The 26227-nt window shown below is 52.6% G+C and overlaps 1 protein-coding gene across 1 annotated transcript; it reads right to left on the bottom strand.

The window, feature by feature from the left end:
- Positions 1 to 11353: 11353 nt before the first annotated feature.
- On the bottom strand, positions 11354 to 23149 carry KCNK18 (potassium two pore domain channel subfamily K member 18). The gene is given in 6 exon segments (XM_033421125.1): positions 11354 to 11665; positions 11667 to 11992; positions 11995 to 12239; positions 20052 to 20148; positions 20441 to 20557; positions 22930 to 23149. Coding segments are annotated over 6 exon segments (1317 nt in total).
- Positions 23150 to 26227: the final 3078 nt, after the last annotated feature.

Here is a 26227-nt window from a genome sequence, read left to right as displayed (position 1 = left end):
ACGCGAGAAAGCAGACTCAGAGAGGGACAGAGGCATGCCCAAAGCCACACCACGTGTGAGGTCCGGGCAGTAAGGACTAGAGCCCTGCTTCCTGGGCCCTCATGGTTTGGGGACAGCTGGTGTGCAACACTGGAGGGGCCGACAGGTGGGTGCCCACAGGCAGCCCTCAGCAGCAGAGGATGCTAGAAGGGACTTGGGAGGCTCCCCCCGCCCACTCAGGGCTGTCTTTGCCCACTTGCTATGCTGACCGCATACCCAGACGTCCGCAGGGCAGGAGATTTTAGTGGATAATCAATAGTCCAATAGGGCCGACTGCAAAGGCCCAAACCTAATTATTTTGTTCAGAAACTTGTCTGTAACTAAAAGGCATCTGAGAAATCACTGTCACCATCTCTGAGCGGGAAGAGAAATCCAGTCATTATGTCCAATTGGATTTACATTGACTATTGTCTTGTTGTAGAAGATGTTGTCTCCCTGCAAAACCAGTGTTTGGGTGCCACAGGGACACACACACACACGTACACACTCACACACACATACACATGTATATACATACGTACACACACACACACATACATACACATAAGCACACACACACGGGAGAGCTGTCCCTTTTCTAGGAGCCTTTGGGAAGGTTCTGGTCCACCGTTTTTGCACAGGTGGCCAGAGGTGCTGTTACCTGGGTGACTTTCTGGGTCTTATTTTTGAGGTTCCAGATTTTGCCACCCTAATTCCTCTGAGGAGAGTAGAAAACAAATCCCTTTAAAATGGCAGCATGAATATCTTCTGCAACCCCAGGCATTTGCCAAACCCCCTGAATGAGAGAAAATATTTAGGATGAGAAATCTTTTGAAAATTAGTTAAGACATTTGCATGTCAAGTCACTTAGGTGACTTTAGAATTGCAGTAGGAAAAATCTGGAAGCTCCTGATTGGCTGCACACGGGGGACTGTGAAAGTAAGTGGTGGTCACCCTTACAGTGAAATACCCAGTGGCCACTTAAGAAAACGAGGTAGTGCAAGGTTTACCACGGAAAAGTATCCAAGACATTCTTCATTCTTTGATTTGTGAAATCGAATATCACAGGATAGCGTGTCTGCGATGATTCATTTAGGAAAACAAGTGAACTTATCAAAAAGGCTATAAATACATGTACTCATGCAAAATGCAGACAGATACTGTACAGTCCATACAGTACTGACTGTATTTAGTTCCAGGGGCTGAAAATAGTGGGGGGGGGGGGAGAGTAGGAAGGTGAAGATTTTTACTCTCCACGGGTAACTTTATGCCCTTCCAATTTTTTTGAAGTGTTATTTACCAGAAACTTCTAATGCTTCTTTCTCATATCTTTATTATGGGATATATCATATATACAGAAGAGGGCACAAAACATAGGTTTACAGAGTAAAAAATAACTGTTCACTGAGCCTCATGTGACCCCACCCGGGTCAAGATATAAAACACGGCCGGGGGCTTCCCTGGTGGCGCAGTGGTTAAGAATCCGCCTGCCAGTGCAGGGGACACGGGTTCGAGCCCTGCTCCGGGAGGATCCCACATGCCGCGGAACAACTAAGCCCGTGCACCACAACTACTGAGCCTGCGCTCTAGAGCCCATGCGTCACAACTACTGAGTCCGTGTGCCACGACTACTGAAGCCCGTGCGCCTAGAGCCCGTGCTCCAGAACAAGAGAAGCTACCGCAGTAAGAATCCCACGCACCGCAACAAAGAGTAGCCCCCACTCGCCGCAACTAGAGAAAGCCTGCGTGCAGCCATGAAGACCCAATGCGGCCAAAAATAAATAAATTAAATAAATAATTTTTTTAAAAAAACCCAGCTGGAGGCCCCGGAGCTTCTGGGGTTCTCTCCTCCATCACAATAACCTCCTTTCCCCTAGAGTTCTTGACTTGTTAGATTTTCTGTTCCTTGCCTTTTTTACAATTCTACCACCTATGGCGTTTTCCTAAAAATATAATTGAGGTTTGCCTGTTTTTTATCTTTTTATAAGTGGAATCTTCCTGTAGGTGTTCTTTCTCTATCTGGTTCCTTTTCAGTCTCACCAATATCACTGGTGAGTTCATCCATATGATGTATACCTAACGTTCATTCCTAATCACTGCTGTATAGTATTCCATTTCAGGACCATATAGCAATTTCTTTGTTCCTTCTGTGGATGGACATTGTGGTGTCCGCATTTGTTATTAGCAGTGTTGCTAATAACACACTGGAGATGTGTGGCCCGAGTTTCCCCAGGGTCTGTGCCTGGGAGGGGAACTGCTGGATCATGGGATACCCACAGCTTCACCCTTCCCAGCAAATGTCAAATGCTTTCTAAAATAGTTGCATGAATACATATTGCTAATTTTTAAGGGTTTTTTTTTTAAGGTCTTTATGCAACTGGAAAATGAGAAGGTGAAATGGGTTGTAAATTGTGTGCCGACCGACCAGCCTGCTTCAGATCCTAACACGGCCCTTTCACTCTGTTCTCCACAGCTCACATCTCCCCAAAGATGAGGGAGGGGCTGGTTAGCGGGATTGCTGATGACACTGAACTGCACACATCCCCAGAAGGAAGGGATTCCCCAAAGCTGGTAAAGCCGAGAGGCCGCTAAGCCTACATGCCCAGCAGCAGACAGTCCATCCTCCTGTCCGTACTGCAAGCCCACCGTGTGCCAGGACCGTGCAGAGCGCCTGAGTGCCTCTGATCTCCCAATGGACCCCTCAATGATCAGGCAAGAGAGCAAAATGTCAACAGTCCCACACAGTGGGGCAACTTTACCAAGTTCAGGGTGTTTAAATAGAAGCTGTTCTCCCATCCAAAACCTCTCCTTGTTCTTTGCATCAATTTGGCCTTCAGAGAGAAGGGTAACCATGGCTGGGCCATGTGACTGGCTTTGGGGAAAGACTCAGGTCGCCTTTGTAATGGGGCCTGGTGTCCCTCAGTCACCCGTCGGGAAGGAGGAAGGGTGGGTGATGCAAAGGGAGGGAAGGAAGGTGGCAGAGGGCGCGCTCTGCCCACTGGGCCCTCCTGCATTTCGGGAGCAACCCCAGGAAAGGTTCAGGGTGGGGTCAGGGCCCAAAGAATAAGTAGCACCAACAGGGCCCCAGCACCTCATCTACTAACATTTCTTCAACAAACATCCTGCCCTAAGAACGCACAGTCCAGCTGGACAGAGAGGACGACACAGGCCTCAGTCACGGGGTAAGTGTGCGGAGGCCAGCAGCGGGCAGGGGAAGGGGGGAGGGCCAGAGCGGGGCCTCGAGGTGGGATCCAGAGTCTGAGAAGGCAGATGCCTTAAGAGCGAAGCCCTGGGTCTACTCAGAAGGAAACAGGATGGGATTCGCTCTCTTTCCACCAGGATCCTTACTTTGTTCAAAACGAAGGCAGGATGTTGTCATCCCAGGCAGGTTTACATCCTAAATGCACCTCCTTCTGTGGTCTCTGTGTGGCCAAACAGCCTGGAGAACCTGCAGTCTCCTTAGCATCTACATCACAGAACATTCCACCTGGAGAGAGCCTTAGTGAATCCTCAGCCGGTGGTTTTCATTCCTAACCCACTCTCTCTCTCTGTTTTAAGTTATGGACGTCTTTCTTCAAACAAAATGTTATAGGGAAGCAGAATATATAAAACGGAGCAAAGCAAAGCTACTCAGGCCAAAACAGGGGTAAGTGGCTGGTACCTTTGCCTGGGCTTCAGAAAACTCTGTATGAAAACCCCTGGGCTACTTCAGTCCCCTTGTACTCTGGGGAAACTGAGGCATGGAGATGTGGTCCTTACCATAAGCTCTAAGAAAGCAGAGACCTGGTTGGTCTTGTACCACACTGAATCCCCAGCATCCCAACCCCACCCCAAGTCCTAGCACATAGTAGATGCTTAGTAAATATTCATTGGATAGTGGCATACAAGCAATGCTGACTGTCTCTGCAGGGTCATCTGTTTTCCTACACATGAAATTGCTTTCCAACGAGACTAAAGGGAGGCTTGAACCTCAGAGAGGCCCCTTAATTGCCCATGTCTTGAATTTACAGCATTTGAAAGGGTTTTATTCTCTGATCTAAATGGCAAGAACAAAAGCAGAGCAGTAACGAGCCCAGGAGGATGAAAAGAAGCCGTAATTTGCATCCAAGATGGAGGTGCCCTTTGTTATCCCACATCCAAGTCAACTTCAAAGTTCTCTGCTGAACAGACAGATGCACATCAGTCACCATGGCAACAACCGAGAAGCCCAACCCGCCCAACCCTGACAGCCCAACTCCAGGAAGCTGGGGATGGGGGAGGAGACAGAGGGACTACAGTGGGTGGGGAGTCCAAATACCCATTCAGCCTGGCCCCTCTGTCACCCAGCTCTCTTACTGCTTCTCTGTTGAGGGAGGGGGCTCTGGGTCACCAGCTCCACCTCAACACACGTGAGCACCTGCCACGTGCCTGGGCATCGGAAGTGCTCTCCTTAAGAGCTATACCTCAGTGTCCCGCACACGGTTATTGAACAAAAGCTTGCGATGCGTAAATGAATGAAGAAGCAGCCGAAGTCCCCCGGCCCCGCCTGAAATCAGCGGCATCAGAATCGCTGGGAGGTACACACTCAAGACTGGGAGCTCCTTGAAAGCTGCACACATGCCTCTCAAGTTAGAGCAGGAGAGAGAAGAAGGCAGAGTCAAGACAGCCTCACAGGCATGAGGCTTGAGCCGGTAGCAGGCTGGGGCTGCCACTCGCCAGATGCATGGGGTGGAGCAGGGCCCCAGGAGAGGTTAGAGCTCTGTCCTGGACTTGTCCAGGGAGAGGTGCTGGGGAAGCAGTCGTGAGTCTGCAGTTCTGGGGCCAGGACTGGAGATGGTGTTTATATCCATCAGAGTGGATGAGACCGAAGGGAGGGAGTGGAGACGGAAGAAACGAAGGGTCCAAGGTGTAAGCCCTGGAGCCCAATGAGGAGGGCCCAGCAACAAAACGTGAGCCATCAGAGAGAGAGCATCAGGCAATGTGGTGTTGTGGGAACCAAGAGAAAGAGACAATCGCAGGCTGGGGAAGAAGGATGCAGTCATGCCTGGAGACCTCAGGGTACCGAGTGGGGAGCCGAGGAAGAGTGCCTCTACCCCACACGTGCTGGGGTGTTAGCCACTGAAGATGCCCCACCTGGCTGGGGACTGCCCATGCTGCCTGGGCCCACAGGACTGGGACCACCCTAGAATCAGCAGGGGCTCGCTGAGTGTCCTGCAAGCTGACCAAATGCATCCTTTTCCCCGGTCACAGTGGGAGTGGGGGACGGGTGCTGGAGAAAGCGGAAACATGGCATTTTTGGCCTCCTAATCATAGTAATGGAGACAGCTAGGACTTTTTTAGGCGCTTGTAAAGCTGGGCACTGGGCTACAGCACTCCACATGGATTATCTCGTTCGATCCTCACAACAACCCTTTGAGGTAGGTACTACTGTTATGCCCACTGGCCAGGCTGCCTGTCTCCACAGGCAAAGGCCTTAACCACTAGCCTGCACTGTCTCTTCCGGGTCAGCACATTGAGGGTGCCCCCAGGGAAGTTTCTGGTATCTGAGTACCTTCCTCTTGACTCTAACAGTCACCTTCTTTGGGGGCATCTCTGGACAGTGGGCAGTCTTACCACCTGGCAGAAACCAGGGCACAGCTCTTGTTAGTTTGTGGCTCCACTTAAGGTTATTTACTGCGTGCCTGTGTGTGCACAGGCTGATGTGGCCAAAGGGGATCCAGATAGATGCACATCAGTGCATGTGGCCGATGGCAGAGTGGCTGGACCTCTGGGGAGGACACTGGATCAGCAGGAGGCTGGCTGAAGGAGATGGACAGCATTTCCTCCTGCTGAGTACCTGTCAGCCAGGGGCAGGTTTGCGGATGTTTATTCAATTTAAGGGGCCCTCTTTAAGAAAAAAAATACAAAATTGCCCATTCAAAACTAGGCTTGAATATGAATACTTATTTAGAATGAGAAAAAATAACAAATTAAAATGCCAACAAATACAAAAATGTACAAGTGCGTGACCACACTGTCAGGGTGGAGGCAAGCAAGGACCCTGAGCATAAGCTTCGTCAGTTTCCAGGTGAATCACCTCTGCCTTTGACACACTGACCTTGATCAGAGTCAGTGGAAGTCTCTGATCCTTTGTTTCAAGCACCACCTTCTGGGGCTTGGCCTGGTCCACCCTGAGGCAGGAGATAGATGGGCTCCAGGCTAGATATTTACAACTGGCCTCCTGTTCACACCTCCTGGGGTGAGAAGAAGATGGGCTCCAGGCCGGACATTCATTAGCAGCCCCCTGTTTACATTTCCTGAAGCAAGAGACAAACGGACTACATATTTATGACCGGCCTCCTGTGGATATTTTGAGATCTGCACCTCGATATAAAAACCAGTAACAGAAATGGGGTAAATAACCAGACACTGGACATTTTTATGGCAGGGACAGAGCGGGACTAAACCCTGTTAAAAGATCAAGAGGTCAGGGCTTCCCTGGTGGCGCAGTGGTTGAGAGTCCGCCTGCCGATGCAGGGCACACGGGTTCGTGCCCCGGTCCGGGAAGATCCCACATGCCGTGGAGTGGCTGGGCCCGTGAGCCATGGCCGCTGGGCCTGAGCGTCCGGAGCCTGTGCTCCTCAGCGGGAGAGGCCAGAACAATGAGAGGCCCGCGTACCGCAAAAAAAAAAAAAAAAAATTCAATAGGTCATACATTTACCATCCTTGGGGCAAGGGAGACATTGCACATGTGCAGAAAGACTCCTTGGGGGTCAAAAAGGAGGGGGCGCCACCCCATAATAGGTGATGCTAAGGCCGTCCCATAGGCCTCTGGGCTGGAATGCATCTTGGAAAAAAGTTGCGCAAGCATGTGGGGAGGGTCCTAGGGCAGGGCAGGTGCGGAAAAAGAAACCAGATAATTGGCCAGAGGTAAACACAGACCCCGAAGAACTGCCCTATATAAGTGACTTACCCGCCTCTTCACGTCACTCCTCCTCATTGGGGGGACGCCCACACCCTTGCTCTCCGGGTGTGCATCTCGGCCCTGCTTCTGTCTTAACTAAGCAAACTGTTTCTCTGTGTGCTCTCCCACTTGTTTTGCTGTGTCTCTAATAATAAACATTGTACCTGTTTTTACAGTTCTGCCTCTGTGAGAGGCATTTTTCACTGGGGGCAAGAGCCAGGGGCTGTGGTGGCAGGATTCCTGGTTTTCATCCAGGCAACCCAGGTTCAATTCCTGGGCAGGGAATTAAGATCTCCCTTCACGCCGCCACTCACTGCTGCCTCTCCCAGACCAACCCCATGTGCGGAGGGGACACTGTTAGGGAAGGTTCCGGCAGTTCTGAGCAGAGCCCACCCCAGTGGTCTGGCACAAGTGTTCAGGGGCAAAGGCTCTGATCCGAGCACCAATATTTACCTTCTCTGTAGATTAGTCATAGGGATTTATTCACACCATGGACGTATACCGAGTACCTACTACACACCAACACGATGCCAGGGCCATTTCACCGTGAACCCCTCCAATATAGCTCAAAGGTTTAAATGTGTAACATGGGCAGAGAGCCTGGCACATATTAGTTGCTCATTAAAGCTTCTTCCCATCTGCTAGGCACCCTCCCAAGCTGAGGCCAAGGTCAGAGCAATGCATCCAGCAGCCTACGAGCCAGTCTCCTAGGCAATCAATCCTACTTCCCACCCATTAAAGCAGCAGCTACTCAAACCCCGGCTGTGGGGGGGGGGCCGTGGGGGGCGAGGGGGGCCGGCGTGCAGGTCAGCAGGACCACGGGGGCTGCCCAGGCCAATCCTCTCCTCTCTGGAGAGACCCAGAAGCAGGGTCACAGCCAGGACTGGCACTCCGGCCAGGTCTTCTGTCTTCTAGTCCCTCTGTCCCCAGCAGTCCTCCCAGGAAGCACTAGGCCTCCCCAAGCCCCTTCCGGTCAGAGCATGCCTGGCCCTGGGCCTCTCCACCCTCCCACTTAGGATGGTGCTTCTCAGTGAGAATCCCCCTGTGCAGCTGAGAGACAGAAGGTGAACCACAGCCCCCAACAGCAGCCATTCTCGGGCATCACTCCCAGGGCCTCCCACCCAGCAGATTTCAGGTGGGACAGGGCACCTGCACATTGTAGAAACTTCCAGGTGTATTTCTTGCGAGCTCCATGAGGTCCAGAAGGCCCTGCTCTCTCTAACGAGGCTGGTGGATCTAAGAAGCATCCAGGGTGAAAGGGAGCTAATGGCAGAATTGCTGACAGGACGCCACCTGTCAAGTGGCTGAGACTCAAATGGTAACATTTCAGGCACTCATAGGACCTTGGCGGGACATGTGATTTGAGAGATGCGGGACAGCCGTCCGGGGTGCCCCCTTGAGAGGGATGCTCTGAGGACGTGGTCCGAGGTGTTGCTTCCCCGGGTGTCCGCAGCGAGGACAGGGACCCAACGCTCTCCTTCCCGGCGCCCAGGGGCCCCTTCCTCCGAGGGCCCGGGCTACGGATGCGCCACCTGCTGGCCTCGGAGCGCGGGGCCCGCACGGTCTGGCAACGCCCACCTGGTGGCCACTTGGGAAAGGACCCAGCTTGGGGTCCGGATGTGGCCGGTGTGCGGTTAAGTGGTGGCTGCCCTCCTTGGCATTTGTGCCCCTAAGTCTTGCCCAGAGTTCTCCCGTGTATGGCAGGCACTGCGGAGTACAGATGGGAGGATTAAAAGAGAGAACAATGATGGTGAAAAAGACAGTCATTTCATTCGGGCAGCTCTGAGTTTGCAGAGGCCTTAGTTAAAATCCTATAACAGAGGAAGGGGTGACAGTGGATGCGGTGGGTGCATAGGGGAGACCAGGAGTCAGGGGACACTACCCAGAGGAGGGGACATGTGTGCTGAGTCATGAACTCAAGGCTTCATCAGTCCTACAAGGGAGAAGGGCATTCAGGCTGAGAGAGCAGCTAGAGCAAAGCTCTCAACTCTGACCACACACTGGGGTCGATCGGGGACATTTTTTTCTTTTTTTTGCGGTACGCAGGCCTCTCACTGTTGTGGCCTCTCCCGTTGCGGAGCACAGGCTCCGGACGCGCAGGCTCAGCGGCCATGGCTCACGGGCCCAGCCACTTTGCGGCATGTGGGATCTTCCCGGACCGGGTCACGAACCCGTGTCCCCTGCATCGGCAGGCGGACTCTCAACCACTGCGCCACCAGGGAAGCCCATTCGTGGACCTTTAAAATGGCTCAGGTGGCACCCCCGACCAATGACTTCTGAATCTCAGGGGGAGAGAGATGGGGAGACACATGAATTCTTTGAAGCCCCCAGGTGTCAGTGTACAGGCAAAGCTGAGACCCACCAAGCAAAGGCTTGGAGGAACGAGTTTACATTCCTGCCCAGGGGCATGGGAATAAAAAGCCCTAGGTAGATGGAATGTGGGGTGTGCAGGGCAGAGATGCAAGAAATGAAGAGCAGGAAGACATGCTGGGCCATTTCCTCAGAACCACAGAAGAATAACCAGTAGCAAATGACAGTGACCTTCAATTTACACAATACGTGTCCCTGACAAACTCCATGTTTGCATTTGAACAGGACTCTCTACTGCCTTAGGAAGGGAGGGGCTGAGAGATTGAACACCACCTGCTATTACCTCCGTGTTTCTGAGGATATACCTATTTTTGCAATCCTCTTTGAGCCTGGAAAACAGCAAGCACTCAATGAACGTTGACCAAACTGAACTTTGAATCTGATCCTGTGCTCTCACTTGAGTGGCCAGTCTTGATTACCTTTGGGTTTGAGGGGCTTTGCTGCACAGAAACTGGGCGACTGTGACTTCAGGGTTGTCAAGAAACTCCACAGAAACCCTAGTTCCAGTGGCTGCTGCCTGAAACCCCATGTCTTTCAGTGGTTCTTGTTCACATCGTGTCAATTCCATTTCCTGAGGTAGGTCTTAAAGAGCTGAAGGGGCAAAAAAACCTAATAGGTTTGGGGAAGAGGAGGAAAGATCCAGAAAGGAAGGCCTGCAGCCCCCTCTGACTGCTGACTTCCTTTCTTTTCAAACTGGAACCTCCGGCACTTTTCATTGGTTTTTGCGATTTTTGTTCTATACCCTGGAGCGAAATTCACCGTTTACCCAGGAGCTGACTGATTTGGCCAATCACAGGACACAAGCTGATTTTTCCAAGATTCTCTCAAAGAAGCATTCAAGAAACTTTGATTCTCTCAAATAAGACATTTCTAATAACTGACTAGGGAAACAGTGGGACTCTTGTAGTACTACGTGCGTGGGCCAACCAGTTCATACACCAATTTGGTACATCCTCTCCCAGGCTGGGGTCCCCAGCAGTGACTCTGAGACAAAGCTTTGTGTGCAAGTGGGTGATCTGGGGGTGATCTCAAGAGGAGGGGAGATAGGAGACAGAGAAATGAAGGAAGCCATACAGGGTGGACTGTTGGGCGAGTGAGGCTCGATTCCCCTGGGGGAGACGGTGTTGAACGTGGCACAAGAAGCTGGGGCCATACATCCACCCACTCCCATCGGTCACTGGTTCAGGGCTGCTCCCAGGAGCGTTCATTCCTCGGCACTTCTAGCCTGCCCTGCGCATGCCTATGCTTTAGTGGCCGGAGAAAGTCCTCAGGCAAAGGGAACTGGAGTAACAGGCCATATGGGAGGGGTACTTACAGCATCTGCCACGCAGATGCCCCATTCACAAGCCAACTCATTCATGAACAGGTCACGAGTACAGCCACCAATGAGTGCCAACCCTTACACATACCCATGCACTCACATAAGCATCAATACTTTCCCATGCCAACTCATTCAGGAGGTGCGATCATGTGCTGCTTGGTGAGAACACTGGTCTACACCGAATCTGGCAATCAGGAACTATCCCAGGCCCCTGTGAACACAGGTGACGATTCCTCTCAGTGCCAGCAGTGTATGTTACAAGGGCTGGGATTGGGCTGATCCCATTAGTGTACTCATCCAAGAAAAGAGGTGGCTCAGTCTAGCTCTGTTTCCTCAAGGGTAAATGGGGAGCAGCTCAGGAAGATTTTAATTCAGCGGAAAGTACAAATTGCAAAAACAAAAGGTAAATTTTTTCTCATGTTGCAAGGAATCCAGTGACATCTGTAAGGTGGTTTCATCTACATAAGGTGGGGCTTTTGAAAAATGAAGACAGGGCAATTAATTGAACTTTGGAGGATGGTGACAGTTTTTGTCTAATGTCCCGAGAGGAAGGGCACTGGCCACATCTCTGCAGGGCCTCGAGACTGCATTCAGCTGTCATGCAGGGTGTGACTCTGAGGCCTCAGGTGACAGGCTGCAGTGCCACCAGCTCTAACTACACTGCCCCAAAAGGCAAGACAGCCAGCTGGGCCGGCATCATCACACGAGAGTCGATAGAGCCTTCACTTTTTAACAGGATTGTAACACTTTCCATTTGCAAAGGACAGCACGACATTTCTGTAGATGTGAATCAGCCTGTTTTGCACCAACTTGAAAGCCATGCACACAATCTCCATCCCAACGATGATATAAATGGAGAAGAACAAGAAGAAGAGAGGCTGTTCGAAAGCAATGTCCCCAAACCCAACGGTGGTCAGCGTGACAAAGCAGAAATAGAAGGCATTTTCGAAGTTCAGCTGCTTCTCCCAGATGGGGGGGATGGCAGCTGCACAGGAAATGTAGGCGACGACCACGAGGGCGATGATGGGGAGGGGGGATGTCCAGCCTCTCCTCCTGCCGCCCCGCCTCATCCAGGTTGTTGATGATGGAGTACGAGAGTCTCCCGAACACCAGCTCAGGACACGAAGAGCTCCCCTCCATGGCCTGAGGGGGCACCTGCAGTGTGTTCCCTTTCTCTCGTGCTAGAAGTCTCTTGAACAGCTCCATGTTGCTGCTTGGGATTGAGGGGGCAGGTTTGGGGCTCGGGAGCTCTGGGTCGTTGATGGCAATCCTCGGGATGGCTTCGTCTACGGGATTGGTATCAGGTCTTCTTTCGCAGGCGGGTCCGGAGCGCCACTTGGGAAGGGGAGGGGGGAGGAAAGGAGTTTTTGGAATTGGTGGTAGGACATGGATAAGATGGTTGCCAGGATGTCGCCTGTGTCTGAGAGGACCAGGAACATCAGGGGGACGCCAAAGAGAGCACAGAGCACGCACAGGTGCTTGCCAAGCCTGGTGACAGGGTAGGTGTTGCCGTAACCTGAAAAGGAGGACAGAGCCCGGGATTGTCGGCTGCTCTCCCCCCTCCCCTGCTCAAAAAACTTTAACGAGACCTTCTGCCACTTCCTTTCCCTGGCATATGACATTTTACACAACATGTTTAAAAATATTCATCTTGGGGTTTCCCCGGTGGTGCAGTGGTTGAGAGTCCGCCTGCCGATGCAGGGCACACGGGTTCGTGCCCCGGTCCGGGAGGATCCCACATGTCGCGGAGTGGCTGGGCCCGTGAGCCATGGCCGCTGAGCCTGCGTGTCCGGAGCCTGTGCTCCGCAACGGGAGAGGCCACAACAGTGAGAGGCCCGCGTACCGCAAAAAAAAAAAAAAAAATTCATCTTAAAATATTCATCCACTTGTCTGACATTAGGTCTGCTTTGCTGGGGGAGCAGGCGGTGAAACCCAGCTTCTCTTTAGGATAAGGGACGACTCATGTCCAGATCTTTGACCAGAAATGTCCTTGGCAGGAGACAACCCCGTGTTTGGGAGGAGCTGACTGCCTTGCATTTTGCCACTTCTGAGCATCTGAAGGAGGATGGGCCCAGCTCACCTGGAAGGATAGGATGAGCACAGGTGACAGGATGTGCGGGCTTTGCAAACACACCCATCACCTCCATCATCCTCCATGAAGGCGTCAGTTTTTACGAAGCCACCCTGGTCCTTCCTGGGTTGTCTGGGCCTCTATGTTTGTTTCTATATATTAGGCAATTATTATGTGCCAATGGTGTGTACAGCAGTACGCACGGTATTTGGGATGGTAGAAAGCTGGACGGTGACTAAAATACAATCGCTGCCCTCAGAGCCATTTGTGACTTAGTGGGTCAGACGTGTTCATAAACGAGAGTGACATGTTGAGGACCCCAGCATCTAGAATCTTACCAACCTCGTTTCCAATTCCAGCTCTGCCATTTACGAGAAAGTTACGTGACTGCTCACATTTTCCGATGTCTTATCTGTAAAATGGGCATGACAATACCTGCTTTGTACATGGACCAGCTGGAAGGATTACAAGAGACCAGCACCTCACACACAGCGAGTGCCTCGTTCTCGGGAGGTGGGCACCCTCATTCTAATGGCTGTTTTTCTGAGCATTCACTGTGGGTTGGGTATTAACCAGCCTTCATCGGTAAGTATTATCACCATTACAGATGGGGAAACTGAGGCTCAGACAAGTGAAGTGACTTAGCCAAGAGCATACGTGTGATAAAGTGTGGAGTTGGGGGGTCAAACCCCCAGGGCCATCCAGTTCCCAAGCCAGCTCCCTCTGCTGGGTCAGAAGCACCGAGGGGGTGGGACCCTCCAACCATCAAGAACAGGATGGTCAAGCAAAGAGAGGTTGAAGCCGCCGTGCTCTTCAGGAGCCCCTGCTCCCATCACCCCAGCCCCCCACCCCCCGTGTCTAGAGAGGGCAGGATCAGAGGGATGTGGAACCCCACAGCACAAGTCGCTGGATCTTCTGGGGTGGGCAAGCTCACTGCCTTCAACAAAGAGGGAGAAGCTCTGTATTTAATGCCTATGTTTAATTTTTGGTGTCATAAAGGATGACTAATACAGAAAACCCCAGCCCAATTATGTAAATTAATTGGAAGGCAATTCCCAGACTGGCTAAGCCCCAACCTCCTCCAGGGCTGCAGCTTCCTGTGCAAACTCTGGCCTCAGCCTCCGCCCTCCAGGCATACGCACGGGGCAAGGCTGCCCATCTTCATCACGGTTCTGGAAGAGGGCTGTGGCCCTCACCAGGTCCCATCACTGTGCACCCCTCCCAGGGCACTCCACGCCACCCTGACTGCGCCCATGAGGTACCATTTGACGGCAGGGGTGGTGAACTCTCTGTGCGTTCATATTGTTTGTGCACGTGAGTGCTTACTGCATGCACTGGGACGCAGTGGTGAGCAAAGCAGATATGAATCAAATAACCACCCTCGTGAGTATGCAAGTACAAGTGGAGATCAGTAACAAGATGTGTAAGAGCAGACCAACAGATTAGAACAAAGGCATCCATCCTGGATGGGCATTTATTGAGCACCTACTCTATGCCAGGCTTTCGTGGGTGGGATTGGAATACAATGAGGAACAGGCAGAGGTCACGCCCTCTGGGGGCTCCTAGTCGAGCAGGAAGCAAAGCCTTGAACTCAGCTCCCCACCTGTCCAGCAGGACCCAAGAGCTCAGGAGTGAGCCTGCACTGGCTAAACCCCCCATCAGAAACACGAGGCTGTTCCGCAGGGCCGGACTTTCTGAGGGGGTGCCCAGGGTTTCTGTTGCCTCTCTTTCCCTTCCCCGTTCCCTGCAGGTCTCCAGCAGCTCAGCCCTCCCCTCAGGGAGAGGAGGTTGCAGAAATGACCTCAGGACAGCATCTTGGTCCAGGATTCGGGGAAAGCCCAGAAGCACTGAGGAGATTGGGGTGGGAAGGGATCTCAGGAAGAGGGAGGGGGTTGGGGACAGAGGGGGGCCCTGGAGAGGATGACCAACGGCCCAATGTGCCCAGGACTGAAAGTCTCATGTTCTGGTAAACCCTTAAATGCTAAAACCACGGCAGCCTCGGGCACACCAGGGAGTAGCTCGCTCTAGCCAGGGTGATTGTGGAGAGTGAGGAGAGATTCTCCAGAGCGGGGAAGAGAGGAGGGGGCCTGGAGCCCCTCGTGGTGGGGCAGGAGCTCAGAGAGGCCTGGCCGTGGAGTCTCAGGAGCCTAGGCCCCGGTGTCAGCAAATATCCCTGCTCCTGAGATTGTCACAGGCCTTGCAGTCCTTAGGGGTGTCAGCAGCAGGGCCCGGGGGCAGGCAGCCACCCTGTTTTCCAGATGTTGCCTGGAAGCCCCCAGCTCTCGTGCACCCCTAGGAAAGTCAGGAGAGGCTCCCCAGTGGAAGCCCTCCAGCCTCCAGGATGGAGTCCCAGGGTGAGATCTATTTTACTTAAAGGAAAGAATATCACATTTCTTACAGGATTTATGGAGAAAATTGCCTTTAAGAGTCAGAATTTCCCGCATAGCAGAACCCCTAATGCTGGCAACCACCGTCGTTACTGCATTTAATAGACAAGGAACAGGGGAGTCAGGTGACACGTCCGGAGTCGCACAGCCCACAGCCTGTGGGCACCCCTCACCTGAAGACCTCCCTCCACATGCATGCTCTCCTTGGCAAAGGCGGGTTTAGTGGATTACAAACAAAGTCATTGTGGCTGCCTCTGGGTGGAATATGTTTACAGTCCAGAGGACATGCCACATTGCAGAGAACGCATCAAAGAAGTAAGTCTCAGAGAGCACAGGCCCCTATGAAGGAAATGTATTGCCTACCCAATTGCTGAATGCTAAGACGCATTATGGAAAATCGTATTATTTCTTATAATGCATGCCGATATTCCAATTCCATCAGTCCATGCCACTTAGCCTGTGAGGATTTAACAGCCCATACACTTCCTAATCCAAGGGGGCTGATCCAATTGGGAATGACTGGGGACTGACCAACCTCATACCTTTCAGGGGTCCCTTTTTCAGCAAAAAGGCCAGGTGCATTTCAGGTGACCCGGAGATGCAGGACAGGAAGCAGTATTACCAGCAGGACCGATATTGATGACGCGCAGCGAAGAACCTTCCCCAGTCCTCTTCCAGTTTTAATTACTGGATGGCTTGATGTCTTAATGGACTTGTACCATGAATGGCAGCATTGTTTTCTTGGGATATGAACCAAGCTAATGCATTTCCGTTAGGTCAGTGGTTCATAGCCTGGACTACCATTAGAATCACCTGGAGGGCTCTGAAAAAGACTGATGCCTGGGTCTGTCCCTAGTGAGTCTGACGTGATTGGTGTGGGGTCCAGGCATGGGGGCGTGTAAAAGATATCCAGGTAATTCTGATATGCAGCCTGGCCTGAGAACACTTGCCCCAGAAGAGTGCTTCTCAAACATCTACGTGCATCACCTGGAGAACTGGCTAAAACACAGATCACTGGTCCCACATCCATTAGTTTCTGACTCAGTAGATCTAGGATGGGGCCTGGAAATTAATTTGTATCTCTAACAAGTTCTCCCTAGTGATGCTCACACCACTGGTCCAGGGACCACGCTTTAATAACCATTGCATTACATCAGTGGTTCTCAACAGGGGGCAATTTTGCCCCCCAAGGGCCATTTGGCAATGTCTGGAGACATTTTTGGCTGTTGCAACTGGCGAAGACAGCAGGGGAAAAGGTGGGTGCCTCTGGTGGGTAGAGGCCAGGGATACTTCCAAACATCCTACAATGAATGCATGGGACAGTCCCCGCCACAAAGAATCCTCTAGTCCAAGATGCCAATAGTGCCAAGGCTAAAAAACGCTGCCTTAGATCAGTCCCCTTTTGTTCTTGAGAAAAAACCTAACAAAACCCCATACTCTCAAGCCCGTTTGCTTCCAGTCTCTTCCTTGCGCTTGCTGATCCCCTGTAAATGTTGTTCCTCAAAGCATTCCCTGGAGGTCTGGGGTCCCTGAAAAGGCCAGTTGTGCCCTGCTTCTACCCTGCTCAAAACGACTTCCCTCCCAGAGCCCAAGGTCACTGCTGAACGGGACAGTCACAGCACTTACCTCGTGGGGCTGTCATGAGAATTAAACAAAATCATGCATATAGGGGCTTCCCTGGTGGCGCAATGGTTGAGAGTCCACCTGCCGATGCAGGGGACACGGGTTCGTGCCCCAGTCCGGGAAGATCCCACATGCCGCGGAGCGGCTGGGCCTGTGAGCCATGGCCGCTGAGCCTGCGCGTCCGGAGCCTGTGCTCCGCAGCGCGAGAGGCCACAGCAGTGAGAGGCCCGCGTACCGAAAAAAAAAAAAATCATGCATATAAAGCACATTGGCACAACGCCTGGTGCTGGTAAGCGCTCAGTAGTGCAGCTATTAAGTTACTGTTACTCTTTCTGCTCCTGACCTGTCCCTGCTTGGATATCAACATTCAGGTGAATGAGACCGGTTCTGAAAGAAACCACATGGGGGCGCCCTTGGACACAAGCATATGTGCCCATTTAAGAAAGTGTGTTGCAGTAGGCACAGGTTGTCCACCCAGCAGCCATTCCCCCATCTTTCCCTGGAACGCTGCTTCTCTCTCACCTGATTTAGAGATAGATCCGATCCGTCTAAGTCATCCTGGTAATCCAATCCCCTTGCCAGGGACTGGCTTGGGGGGTGGGAGGCTTCCCGGAAGTTTCTTGCCGATTATGACAGCCAGCCTTTTCTCTATGAGATGCAATTATGCCCGGACGGGAAGTGGACCTTGGTGACCATCGTGTGACCCGCTGAGCAGGATGGAGAGAACCTAATACTCGATGTCACAGCTGAGCTGCACATCAAGCAGCCTGAGGGCTGTCCCCTACTGGACTTCCTACTTGGGAGGTGACACATTTTCCTTGCAGTTTAAGCCAACCATGTTGGGTTTTCTGTCAGTCGCAGCTGACCCTCATGCTGACCCTCAGAGGCAGGTCTGGGAGGAGTTATAGATTAGGGAAACAGGCTCAGACGGGCTAAATTGCTCACCGGAGGTCACACAGCTCTGACCCAAGGTGGCTGGCCCCCAGAGTCCGCAGCTGGCCACTGTGCTCCACCTCCACCCCGAGTGTGAGGGGACCCCGGGAAGAGTGCCCAGGCATGGCCTTTGTGAGCTCAGGCCCCCCGGGGATCGGTATTCTCCTGAACTGATACTCTCTTGAATGAAGATGGGGCCCCAGTACTTTTCACTGCCCAAGAGGGGCAGGGGCTGCGCAATGAGTCACACTCCTGGTGGGGACGCTGACCCAGGAGCCCCTGACCTGTGGCCGAGGGCAGCTCCACTACCTCCACTCCTGTGACCCCCTCATCACCAGCAGGGGTGGCTCCTGCCAGGCCTGGCTTGGCCCCTGCACCTGGCCCACCCTGCTGCTGCACCGCAGAGGGAAGCTGGGGCCCTTAGTTACTAGAAGGTCCTCCGATGCTGGCCCAGGGACACGGCGCCTGAGTGCAAGACCAGCCCCGCTTCTCACAGCCCGCCAGCCTCAGTGGTCTCTACCTCAGAGGGGCCTCTAAGCCCCGGAGCTTTGCCTGCTGCCTCGCTGGAAAGCTCTCTCAGCCTTTTTTCTTTTTTTTTTTTTTTTTTGCGGTACGCGGGCCTCTCACTGTTGCGGCCTCTCCCGCTGTGGAGCACAGGCTCCTGACGTGCAGGCTCAGCAGCCATGGCTCACGGGCGCAGCTGCTCCGCGGCATGTGGGATCTTCCTGGACAGGGGCATGAACCTGCGTCCCCCGCATCGGCAGGCGGACTCTCAACCACTGCGCCACCAGGGAAGCCCTCTCAGCCTTCTTTGCCTGGTTCATCTCCACAGATCCTTCCACTCAAATGTCACTTCCTCAGACCAGCCTCTCCCCATCCCCGAAAGTCAGGACCACCCTCCCCCATCCTGTCTCACCCACTTCCACAGCCCAAGCTTCTCCTCTTGAGCACGTCTGTGCGCTTAGCTGTTCATTGTTCCCGCCTCCATTAGACTCGGAGGCATCCAGCTATTTCAGCCCCATGCCAGGCACAGAAAAAGTCACTTACAGAGAGAGGCAGTGGGGTTTCAGGTTAAGACCCAGACAGCCTGGACCCAGACAGACATGAGCTGTGTCCCCTTGCAAAAATGGTGGACCTGCCTTGCCTCAGAGAGTGGGAATAATAACAACAGCTACCTCAGGGTTGTTGCGAGGTGTGAATGGGCTAATCATCACGAAGAACTTAAAAGGGAGCCTGATGAGTCTTTAATACACGTGGGAAGCAGCCGCAGAGCACAGGGAGATCAGCTCAGTGCTTTGTGACCTGACCGCCTGGAGGGGTGGGATAGGGAGGGTGGGAGGGAGGGAGATGCAAGAAGGAAGAGATATGGGAACATATGTATATGTATAACTGATTCACTTTGTTATAAAGCAGAAACTAACACACCATTGTAAAGCAATTATACTCCAATAAAGATGTAAACAAGTAAATAAATAAATACACATGCGTTAGCCAGCGCAGCCGCTGCTGTTGCAATCATAGGCGTTCGGTATTTGTGAAGGAAGGAAGGAAGGAGAGAAGGAAGGAAGGGAGGGAGGGAAGAAGCAAAGGCCATCTCCACAGCCCAGTTCCAATGTGCGGTGTCACACAGGAGCCCACCCTCTGTGTAGCCACCGAGAGGAGGATCTGTGGCTTTGAGGGTCCACAGAGCCCATCTTAAAACGTGCAAGTGTTCACTGTAGGGAAGCAGCTCTGCCTCCACACCCTCCCCTCTGCCTGGGGCTCTGGAAAGGACTTCGCTGGGACAATGTGTCACACAGGAGTCTTTCCCTTGCTTGGAGGCTGGAGACACGTACAAAGCAAGTGCAGGGAACAGGGCGAGGCCAGCTCCTTCCTCTCTCCAAGTCCTTCCCTTCTGGGCACTGTCATCCACTCCATGGGGACACAGGAATCTGAGCGGCCCCTGCTTCCAGGCAGGGCGAGGCTCTCCCTGGGGCTCCCTGAGCGGGGATAAGCAGAGTCTCCACAGCACCCCGCAGACCTGCAAAGCTGGCAGCCTACTCTGGGGAAAGAGCACTGGACTTGGAGTCTCAACAGCTCTCGTGGGCACCAGCTCCACTCACTGCGCGACCTTGGCCCCTGACGTCACCTCTCTGGGCTTGGGCTCCCTGACCTGATTCACTGTGGGCTTTAAAGGAGGCAGCTTAGCACGGCCCCTGCAGGCAACTGTGCGCTCTCCTTAGCGCTGCAGGTCCCCTTCCTCCTCTGCCTCATCGTTGGCGCTTCTGGTCCTGCTCTGGCACACCGTCCTCCCTCTGCACGCCGTGCCCTCCTCCATTCCCTTGGAGCCAGCCGCCATCAATATGCTGGTGACTCTGAAACCCACTCCCCAGCCCCAAGGCTGGGGAAGCTGTGCTCCCACCATACCCTGAGCGCGTCGCACTGACCACGTTTGGTTGCCCCCGAGTCCAGGAACCCAGGCAGGCAGGTACCCTGCAGGTTGTGTTTTGTACAAGAGCACTCACTGGGAGACAAGAAGAAGCTGAAACGCAGCCCACACCTCGCTCACTGGGGCCTTTGCCCAGGGAATGGGGCCACGCCCACCTGAAGGAAGGGGATCCTCTTCTCATTTGCACAAATGCGCCAGTGGCAGCCCTGCTCACTGCCGTCTCCCTGAGCACAGGGTAGGCACTCCACAGCTGTTTCTTGCACTAAATGAATCGAACCCTTCATCCCCACCAAGGGTCCGCCTCCCCCTCTCCCCTGCCCCCACCCCCAGCTTTCTCTCACAGGTCTGCCCTCGTCCATGGACTTACCCACTGTGCAGCAGAAAAAGAGTGAGCTCAGGAAGGACCGGTCTGCAGACCCGCTAAACCACTGGGGCTTCACCTTCTGCAGCAGCTTCCCGAGACCCCGCTTCCTACCTTCCTCAACTCCAGAAAGAGATAACCGGCGTGAGAGAGAAGGTTACACCCTTTAAAACAGGTCCCGCCCAGGGGAAGGGGCGTCTTCCCCAGGGACCACGCCCCCTGCCTTGCGGCCCTCATCAACACTAAATGGAGGATCTCAGAACCCTTTGTTCAATGTCTCTGCAGTTTAGGTACTGCTCCAGCACCTGCAGAGATTAGGAGGCCACATAACCCTGTGTGCTGAGCACCCAAGAGAGAGGCCCACGGGGGTCCGGCCTGAGCTCAGCCATGGAATTGCCCTGTGGCCTTTCTGAACTTTCGGAGCCTTGCAAAGGGGCCTACTAACTTCTGCTCTGCCTCTTTCCCCGGGTCTTGAGAACTGAAAGAAAAAGGCTTTTATGAAATGCAGGCTCTTGCGTGATTGCAAACCATATGCACTCCTGGAAGCCATTAAGCCTGATGGAGTGTGGTGATCATAGTGGGATCAGCTGGCTGAGGATACCCGGGAAGACTTGGCGGAAGCAGGCCTGGGGGCCCTAGTTTCTCGGGGAGGTGTCCAACTGGTACCTTTGGCCTGGCAGCCAGTGGGTTTTAGGGATCCCAGAAGTCACCTGCCAGCTGGGACAGTTGTAAGAAGATGTCACAGAGCCTGGCACAGCAGGAAGTCACCACTCGTTTGAATGGGCACCAACCTGGGAGTCCAGACACCTGCAATCTAGACCCAGTTCTGACCCTGACTAGTTCCTGTAGCCGTGGACGAGAGGCTTCTTTCTGAGCCTCAGTTTCCCCATCGGGGAGGCAGCATGACATGGCTTTGGAATCTAAATGTCTGGGGTTGAATCCCTGGCTCCATTTTCTAGTGGGCGACCTTGGGCAAGTTGTTTAACTCCCAGTGTCTCAGTTTCCTGATCTGTAAAAGGGGGACAATTCATATCCCCCTCATAGGGTGGGTGTGAGGATCAAGTGAGACAGTGCATGAAAAACACTTGGCACAGGGTCTGCACTAACCAGCACTTACTGAGCATTTTCATCTCCAGTGAAAATCAGTACAAAATGCGGATGGACCAGCTCTGTTTTCCTATACCATTCTGTGCATCAGAATCACCCAGGAAACTTTTTAAAAATAAGATTCCCAGCCCAGTCCTGGAGATCCTGATTAAGTGGGTTGGGGGAAGAGCCTGGGAATGTGTATTTTAGACCAGCTCCTTGGACGATTCTGACGTGTGGCCAGGTTTGGAAAGCCCTGAACTTGTTGACAGTCTGGACCCAGTGATGGCTCAGAGTGATGGCAGACGGCATCTCCTGGGTCATCTGAGTAGGCTTGTGTCTGTCTGGCACAGATGCAGAGAGAAGGAGTAGGACCCTCCACGGAGAGGAGACTCTGCCACCTGTGATCAGCCTCTGGCCCGCCCCCGCTGGAAGGACCTCCCACAGGTTGGAGGGGTCATTGCCAGCCTGGCTGAGGACCTGTCATACCACAGGACCCTGTTCTTCCCTTGAACTTTAGTCTGTTTTTCCTTTGTCTTTTAGTTACTCTCTATTATTTTATCTTGCTTTGTTGAATGCATCCTTCCAAGCTTTAGGAGACAGTATGGAAATAAGTGACAAATACGAATGAAAAGCAATAAGGACATATATAAAGTGCCTTGTGCCTTCCAAGAGGCTTCATGTCCATTGTCTCCTCTGCTTCCCACAGGGTCCCTGTGATTGGCAGGCCTGAGATTGTGGGCCTTCTTCTCCCTGGCAGACTGAGAGCCAGAGAGGGCAATCTGCCCCAGATCACACAGCAAGCTGGGAGAGCAACTGGGACCGAAACCAGGACCCAAGTTCTTCTCACAACACCTTCTTCCTCCCCTGAGTCCGACGACAAAAAAAGGCCACTTGAAACAAGAAGTAGGAGAGCAGGGGGCAGGCTACTATCTTGGCAGTCCAAGCCCAATTTGGATTGTTCCTTGAATTCCAGTCCTTGTAAACTGAATCATGGGGTGGGGCAGGCAGTTCTGAGGACCAGCCTAGGAACCCACAGCTCCAGATCTGGTCACCCATCCACCCCACCCCACCTCATCAAATCTCCAGCAATCCATCCTCCTCAGAGCCTGCCGGTCTGGGTGGGGCTGGGAACTGAGGCAAAGGGAAGGGAGAGCCCACTGGGTGCTCAGCACTTTTCCTACATTCTTTACATCAACCCTGAGAGGCAGTCCATTATTCCCACCCCCATTTTACAGAGGGGAAAACTGAGGCCCAGAGAGAAGTCACTTGCCTAAGGTTGCCCAGGAGTGGGCAGGATGCAAGCAGAGGGCTCCCAGACTCAGCTTCCTTCAAGGCAGTTCTCTCCTCTCTGGGGCCTGCCTCTACCCAGAGAGAAAAGGCCCGCCCTGCCCAGGTACACCACCTACCTGTTCTGTTGCATTTCAAGATGTCACAGAGCTTCTCCAGGAACTCCTCAAACTCCGGGTCATCTGCCCCCAGGTCCTGGCTGCCCTCAATGGCTGAGAAGAGCGCGGCACCCACCAGCGCGTATGTCACCAGGGAGCGGTGGAAGCAGAGGCGAGGGAAGATTTTCCTCAGGGCCTCCCAGCAGCACCTCCTATCTTGAGGCGGCCCCGCAGCCTCCATCCTCCCAGGAGTGGGCAGGACAGGAGCTGCTGGAAGAGGGAGGAGCCCAGAGGTCCCGCCAGGGAGGAGGGGGGTGTGCCCCGAGAATGGTCCGGCTCCAGCGCTTCCCCCAAGGACTTGGGAAGCAGGCGGCACTCCTTGCGCGTTCAGTTCCTGAGAGTTTCTCAGATAGCGCGCCCCCTAGTGTCTCAAATTACTATTGATCCACCAGGCAGGTGCGCTCCCAGCAGCCTGGCCAGCCTGAGAGCTGACCTTCAGGGGCTTTGGGAGGAATGCGTGGTGGTTGCTTTGTGCTTTGGCCTGTGGTACCCTGACTCTTGGACAGGTAGAAATAATAGTAATTAGTGCGGCCAGAGCTCCACAGTTTACAAATGGCCTTTATTCTGTGTGGATCTAATTATTGGTCCCAATTCTTCATTCCCCTCTAGCATACCCAGACTTGCCTTGGCCTCAGGGTGGGCAGAGAATACGTCCTCCTTAGCATTGGACTAAGCCACGTGACTTGCTCCAGCCAATCAGGTGTTAGCAGACATGACTTAAGCAGGGACCTGAAAAGTAAACGTACAATGGGACCTGCTCCCCTGTGCCTTGCCTCTGCCACTAGGAAAAAAAAAGTGCCCCACATGGTGGATGTGGAGATGTGTGGGTGTTTAGATTCCCCTTCATGAAAGGTTTCTCCATGCACTTCAAGGAGCATGGGTCCTGACAGCCTCCAGCTATCCGTTCTTTCGGGGTTTGCTTCAGCTTTCAGGCCCTGTTCACCGGGAAGCCCTTGTCCAATGGCTGAGCAAGGTGGGGTACAAGAGCTTAACCATTTCTGCCGCGTGCCGGACTCCTCCAAGCCGAAATCTTCGCTCTCTGTTGGTCTGCCAGAGATTTTGTCAGGTCTGCATCGTGATATGAAGGCTCCCCTTGTCCCATCCTGTTTCCTCCCTTCGCCTTTACTTCCTAATAAATAGAGCTTTTGGATGCCTTACTCTATCTGTGTCTGCTTCGCAGAGGATCCAACCTGCAATAGTGGGCAACGGGAGTGACCTGAGAGAGCAGGATCTTAAATGGGGTTTCAGCGCTGGGTGGCTCAGTACCCACTGGTAAGGAGATGGCGCGCAGGCAGCTCTTGGCTCAAGGTGGCCATCCAGTTGTTACACTTTTGGCAATGGTGAGGTGGGATGGTGTGCAGGTGCAACAATTCAGGCATTTAAAACATAGGAGAGGGCTTCCCTGGTGGCGCAGTGGTTGAGAGTCCGCCTGCCGATGCAGGGGACACGGGTTCGTGCCCCGGTCTGGGAAGATCTCACATGCCGCGGAGCGGCTGGGCCCGTGAGCCATGGCCGCTGAGCCTGCGCGTCCGGAGCCTGTGCTCCGCAACGGGAGAGGCCACAACAGTGAGAGGCCCGCATACCAAAAAAAAAAAAAAAAAAACCATAGGAGAGGAATGATAAATATAAGGATAAGTTTGGGTGGTTATTAGGAAGTTGCATTGATCCCCTGAAGGCAAACTTAGAAAGGGAGGTTAGTAGGACAGCGCACGGCCTCCACTGCAGTTGAACTCAGGACGGCAACTGATTTTCATTGTCTCCTGACTTCACTCTTCATTCTAAATTCTCCTTGCCCTCTGCCACCTCTTTTGCTGCTTTCAATGGATTTCCCAATGGCGTGACCCAAATTCGCATTCCTGAAGGGTCTGAGTCCTTGGTAACCACAGCCTTTCCAGGTTGGACTTGCTTGTGTTTGTCCATTGGGTCACCTGATTGCCACCCATATTCCTCCCTGCTCCATTGTGTGAAAGCCTTAATATCGGGTATAGTGATTCCTCCTACTTTATTCTTTTTCAAGATTGTTTTAGCTACTTTAAGGACCTACTGTATAGCACAGGGAACTATACTCAATATCTTTTTTTTTTTTTTTTTGCGGTATACGGGCCTCTCACTGTTGTGGCCTCTCCCATTGCAGAGCACAGGCTCCGGATGCACAGGCTCAGCAGCCATGGCTCACGGGCCCTGCAGCTCCGCGGCATGTGGGATCTTCCCAGACCGGGCCACGAACCTGTGTCCCCTGCATCAGCAGGCGGATTCTCAACCACTGTGCCACCAGGGAAGCCCTACTCAATATCTTGTAATAATCTATAAGGGAAAAGAATCTGAAAAAGAGCATATATGTATGTGTGTGTATATATATATATATATATATATATATACCTGAATCACTTTGCTGAAACTAACACATTGTAAATCAACTATACTTCTAAACAAAAGGCCTTTCTATATGTTTTTAAGTAATCTTATCTATGTCTACATAAAACCTTATGGGATTTTGATAGGAATTGCAGTAAACCCATAGGTCAATGTGGGGAGACTTGACCTCTTACTATGTTGAGCCCTCCACTCCATGAACACAGTATGTCTCCTGTATGTCTCTCCTGGCCATTACTTTTGAACAACACCTTAGCGTGTGCCCATTATTCTTTACCCAAGTCAAGAATCAACATTTTAAGATAACAATGCATAAGTCATTTGTTATTTGTTATGTAATGCATTCTGAGTGCTATTTAATGTGTTTAGGGGCAGTGCTCATGGCTGAAAGTATTAGATGGTAGTGGTCAGAAAGTGTATTTGTACTCCTCTTTTTAAGTCTTGTTAGAAGACATATTTCAACATCTAGAAGAGTCTAGAGAATAACAGAACCTGTGTACTCATCACTCTTGATGATGGGCATCATGACGTAATGCACCTTCTGGAGGTAGACTGATTGCTGGGAAGAGAAGGACACTGTGATGGGCCACAAACTGACAGTAAGTGAGCTCCAGCTCATTGGCCAGATTATCTAGCTGCATGTCACTCAATGTGTGTGTACTAGAGTCTTTTCACCACATTTCGGCCAATGTGATGGTGGCAGCAGGAATGGGTAAGAACCCTCAAGAGAAGGGGACTCTTGTGGATAAACTCAGGGCCATGAAGTCCAGCCACCACTCTCCACTACATGAAACACCTTTGAGGTGATCCGAGTTTCTTTTGTCTTTAGAAAGGAGAAATTTTCCTACAGTCCCATAGGTTGTCCAGACCCTTTTCCTAGGAAGGA

Source organism: Orcinus orca, chromosome 14 (genome assembly GCF_937001465.1).
Source record: "Orcinus orca chromosome 14, mOrcOrc1.1, whole genome shotgun sequence".
Lineage (NCBI taxonomy): Eukaryota > Metazoa > Chordata > Mammalia > Artiodactyla > Delphinidae > Orcinus > Orcinus orca.
Note: the sequence above shows the minus strand (reverse complement) of the source record. Positions and strands in the feature narration are given on the sequence as shown.